Below are 5,017 nucleotides of genomic sequence, written 5' to 3' on the forward strand. Positions count from 1 at the left end.
GGACACTTGTACGGTGTAAATTTCACACATGCATGTAGAACTGGATTAATTACATTTTTGAAGGATGCATGAGTTTTTCTTTACCTTTTTAAACGTAACCATTAAAGAGAGGGGTTGAATTATGTAGGAATAAAGTTGCATTGAGGAGGCCTGCAACTGCGATGAGGTGACAAGCTGTGCAGTGCAGTATCTACATGCCTCTGCTTGAATGCTAGTAGACCTAGTACAACAAAGAAAGTACCTCTACCACATACCTAGCTAGCTACCTGATGGGTACACCCATACATACTGTACCACACAGAATCAATACTACGCACACACACAAACAGCAACATGCCCATGCAATGCAAGTTTCCTTGGTCTTTTCCTTTGTGTCATTGTGACCAGAGCCAAGAGAGAGAAGGGGTGTTCTACACAGATCCCAAGCTGAGGGATGAGAGAGAGTGTGCGAGAGAGAGGATGTTATTGTATTGGTCTGATCGTCATAATAAACGCCATTAAGAGCTTTTTTTTAGGGTCACATATAGCTCAGCTCAGCTCAGCTCATTCCTTTTGCTTACTTTAAAGCCACGCGCAAACGCGAGCAGAAACCCACTTGCTCACTTCATCTTCGCCTTCATCGTCATCTTCATCTCCATTTTCACTCTCCCTCCTCCTACACTTCTTCTTCTGGCCCAATCTCCACTTCAAGCAATGCGGGGAGGGCATTGAGCATTAGCTAATCTACCTCTATCCCTTGTTCACCGGTGCCGCCACCGATCGACGACCTCCAACTCATTCTACTTTCTCGTCGATCTATATATCTCTAGGTAGCCAGATAGCTTGGCTCTGCAGGATGACCAACAACAACAGCAATGGCAGTGGCAATGGCGGCAGCAACGCGGCGGCGAGTGGCTGGCTTGGCTTCTCGCTCTCACCGCACATAGACGAACACAACCACGTGCAGCAGCAGCCACAGCACCAAGGGTTATTCTACCCCAGCTCCGTCGCCGCTGCTGCCGCCGCCTACAGCCTCGGCGGCGACGTCGCCACCGGCGCGTACTATTCGCAGCTAGCCTCCATGCCTCTCAAGTCAGACGGCTCCCTCTGCATTATGGAAGCTCTACGGCGAACCGATCAACAAGATCACCACGGTACGTACGTACTTCACCGTAAATGTACACACATACATATATTTCCTCCGTGGATCGGACCGAGATCAGCCATTAGCTTCTTGGAGTTCATGGCGTGATTCCGGTTTCATTAACCAGGGCCGAAGCTGGAGGACTTTCTTGGCGCGGGTCAGCCGGCGATGGCGCTGAGCCTGGACAACACCTCCAACTTCTATTACTACGGCGGCGGTGGCGGAGCCAGTGGGCAACACGGACAGACCCACGGCGGCGGCTTCTTGCAGCAAGCTTACGACGTGTACGGTGGGCCCGCGACGGCATCGGTGCTGGCAGCCGACGAGGACGCGGCGGCGGCCGGGGCCATGGTGAACTGGATGCAGATGGCACGCGGTGCCACAGCGTACGCGACAGCTGAGAACGCCTTGTCCGCGGCGGCGGACCGGCAGCAGCATTCTCATCTTCACCACCACCCTCTGGCACTCTCTATGAGCTCCGCCGGGTCGCTCTCCAGCTGCGTTACTGCGGGGGCCGAGTACGGAGCCGTCGTGGCGACGGTGGACGGCGGGCGAAAGCGCGGTGCCGCGACGGCGGGGCAGAAGCAGCCGGTTCCGGTGCACCACCGCAAGTCCATCGACACGTTCGGGCAGCGCACGTCGCAGTACCGTGGCGTCACCAGGTACACCCCCAGCCCACCCCACCCCACCCCGTCAGCACGTGATTAGCCGGGGCAAGAAACTGAGCAGGAGATTAACGTGTGGTTAATTAGCAGGCATAGGTGGACGGGGCGGTATGAGGCGCACCTGTGGGACAACAGCTGCAAGAAGGAAGGCCAGACCAGGAAAGGGAGGCAAGGTACGTACTTGAACCTAACCAACCCCTAAAACAAGATTAATCTCTATCATGAGTGGCTAACCAAGCTTGTTAACCAATGTCCCCCGCATGGTGACGAACTAACTACTCGGCCGCTGGCTATGCAGTTTACCTCGGTAAGTAGTGCAATGTACTACTGCTACTGTGTACGATGTTCATGTTCTTGTTTGGGAGTGTGTGGTAAAAGGTTAAAAAATGTTTCTTTTTTACTTCACACAGGAGGGTATGACATGGAGGAGAAGGCGGCCAGAGCCTACGACCAGGCGGCGCTCAAGTACTGGGGCCCTTCCACCCATATCAACTTCCCGGTAATCAAGCCATTAAATTAATTACACGTACCTCTACCTTTTCAGTTCAATCAATAGTTTGATTACTAACAACATGGTGTTTTCTTGGTGCAGCTCGAGGACTACCAGCAGGAGCTGGAGGAGATGAAGAACATGACGAGGCAGGAGTACGTGGCACACCTCAGAAGGTAATATTAGCGGAAGTGGTTTATATATGGAATCTTTGTCTTGTGAGTTGTGACCTTTGTGTCGTATGCATTTGAACGGGAAGGAAGAGTGATTTAAGTGGCGCGTGTATGCAGGAAGAGCAGCGGCTTCTCGCGTGGCGCGTCCATGTACCGTGGCGTGACCCGGCACCACCAGCACGGGCGGTGGCAGGCGCGCATCGGCCGCGTCTCCGGCAACAAGGACCTCTACCTCGGCACCTTCGGTACGTCGCAAGCACTCTCTCTAGATCCTTAGAACTTCAGTGGCGCTGTCCCCATGGCCATGGCCATGGCCATGCTCGCGAGCGGTGACGCAGATGGTGTCGCGGCTGGAGGGCGCATGCAGGGCGTTCCGGTCTCAATCATCATACGTGTCGTTGCAGGACAATGATGCCCTATCCCTGCCAAAGTTAGAATGTTTTCTTGCTTTAAGCTTCTTCTTTTCTCATGCTCTCTCTCTCTCCCTCCCTCTATGTACACAAATATCTCATTCTCTCTCTCCTTCCTCCTCTCTCTCTCTCTGTGTATGGCCCTGTGCATGCGTGACCGATTCTCTCTCGCTCGCTTTTGCATAAGGCTGGCCTTTCCTAGTTTTCGCACTGTCCCAAATCGCACGCGCGCTCTCCGGCTTTTGCATGCGTCGTCACCGTCGCCGTCGTCTACCTTTGACCATGGCGCGAGTCATCATCATGAGACCCGCGCGCGCCGCGCGTTTCCTTCCTTTGTTCAGACTTGTCCAGACTTGAGATCGTTCCATATCCAATGATTCTTGCATGCATGTGCAGTAGCGGTATATACGTACGTTTCAATGATGGGTGTGCGTGGTTGCATTGCAGGCACGCAGGAGGAGGCCGCGGAGGCTTACGACATCGCCGCCATCAAGTTCCGGGGACTCAACGCCGTCACCAACTTCGACATCACTCGCTACGACGTAGACAAGATCATGGCCAGCAACACGCTCCTCCCGGGCGAGCTCGCCAGGCGCAACAAGGACACTAACGCCGCGCCACTACCCCTCCCCGCCCCCGACGACTGCGCCGCCTCTGCCGCCCTGGTGCCCGTGTCCACTCCGGGGGCGGACACCGGCGGCCGCGGCCAGCACCACCACCACGACGTCCTGTCCTCGGGCGAGGCCTTCTCGGCGCTGCACGACCTTGTCACCGCGCAGGGCGGCAACGGCGCGCACGTGCACATGTCCATGTCGGGCGCATCGTCGCTGGTGACGAGCCTGAGCAACTCGCGCGAGGAGAGCCCCGACCGGGGCGGCGGCCTGTCCATGCTCTTCGCCAAGCCGCCGCAGCAGCCGGTCACAACGACGGCGGCGTCCCCGAAGCTTATGAGCACTCTGGCGCCGCTGGGCTCCTGGGCGTCGTCGGCGAGGCCGGCCGCCGTCTCCATCGCTCACATGCCCATGTTCGCCGCGTGGAGCGATGCATGAATGATCACTCGATCGGTTGGATATGTACCAAGCCCACGGTGCATGCATGTCATGTTTTTTAATTAGTAAGTGATGAAATTAGCTGCAGTTGGTGGTGTAGTGGTAGTAGTAGCAGTAGCGGTATCGAGATTACTCCTGCGATGTAAGACAAGGAAATGCACGGCGTGGCCTCCTCTGTTTCCTTCTTCAAGGATGAAGGAGGGGTTTTGTAAAATGGAGGCCGCCGGTGCATCTCCTCCAAATCCCAAAATCAAATATTATAGCTAGCTAGCTCCACTGATTGGAGTTTCTTGGTTTCTAACCATTTCATCCATCTGACATCCCTTTTTTTTCTGAAAGATCCAGTTTCCACTCGCGTTTCATTGATTTAGCGGAGGAGAGGTCCCTTACAATAAATGTGATCAAATGAAGTCCCAGAAATTCAGTGACAAAAATGAGAATGTTGTTCTCCCAGCTCCGTCTCTTAAGATGATCGTTGCGCCATACCGGTTGTGGTGAAGTAGCCATAGGACGCATTTGATTTTCCCTGGGGCCAGATCTTCCATACCAGCTGCTTGAGTGCTCCCCTTGGAGCTTCTCTCGCCGTGTATTTGCACCACAGTTTTCCAGGTGATTTCGTCCTCGGTGTCTTCAGTAAGCGTGATGTTGGCCTCGCGGATGCAGTGCAGGAACAAGACGAATAGGGGCAGAGGGGTCATTTCACATGACATACCGCGCCGCGCCGTATAAACCGTCTGCCACTAGTAGAAAACGGGCTATAGTCCCGGTTGCTAAGGACCTACTTCCGGGTCAGTCACTGACTACACTCATTTTAAATCATCTAACTTTTCGGCCGGTCATCCATCGTCTCACCAATCCAGCTCAAGCACGCTTAATTTTCTCGTTCCATCTCCACTAGTTCGAAGTCTTCACTTGTTGTTTCTTGACAATAGTAAGCTATCAATCCTATTAACCCTTAAGTCTTCATGTCACAGGACTTAATTTTTTAAATTCCAAACAACTATTAAAATAAACAACAATAATTAATTTAAAAACTCCAAAAAAGACCAAAATTTCAAAAAAAACCTCAGATAATTCTTAAAAAGCATAAAAAAATCAAAAATAACT

At 53.2% G+C, this 5,017-nt stretch overlaps 1 protein-coding gene across 2 annotated transcripts; it reads left to right on the plus strand.

The window, feature by feature from the left end:
• The first annotated feature begins 491 nt into the window (after positions 1–491).
• Positions 492–4,211, plus strand: LOC123430086 (AP2-like ethylene-responsive transcription factor CRL5). 2 transcript variants are annotated; one of them, XM_045113998.1, is made up of 8 exons: positions 492–1,133; positions 1,251–1,785; positions 1,876–1,961; positions 2,087–2,095; positions 2,199–2,287; positions 2,381–2,454; positions 2,569–2,696; positions 3,309–4,211. In XM_045113998.1, the coding sequence occupies exons 1-8, from the start codon at positions 836–838 to the stop codon at positions 3,908–3,910; spliced, it is 1,821 nt and encodes a 606-aa protein (XP_044969933.1). In that variant the 5' UTR covers positions 492–835; the 3' UTR covers positions 3,911–4,211. The 2 variants fall into 2 exon arrangements, with proteins under 2 accessions (XP_044969933.1, XP_044969934.1); XM_045113999.1 differs by having other exon boundaries at positions 495–1,133; positions 1,879–1,961.
• Positions 4,212–5,017: the final 806 nt, after the last annotated feature.

This window comes from Hordeum vulgare, chromosome 2H (assembly GCF_904849725.1).
Source record: "Hordeum vulgare subsp. vulgare chromosome 2H, MorexV3_pseudomolecules_assembly, whole genome shotgun sequence".
NCBI lineage: Eukaryota > Viridiplantae > Streptophyta > Magnoliopsida > Poales > Poaceae > Hordeum > Hordeum vulgare.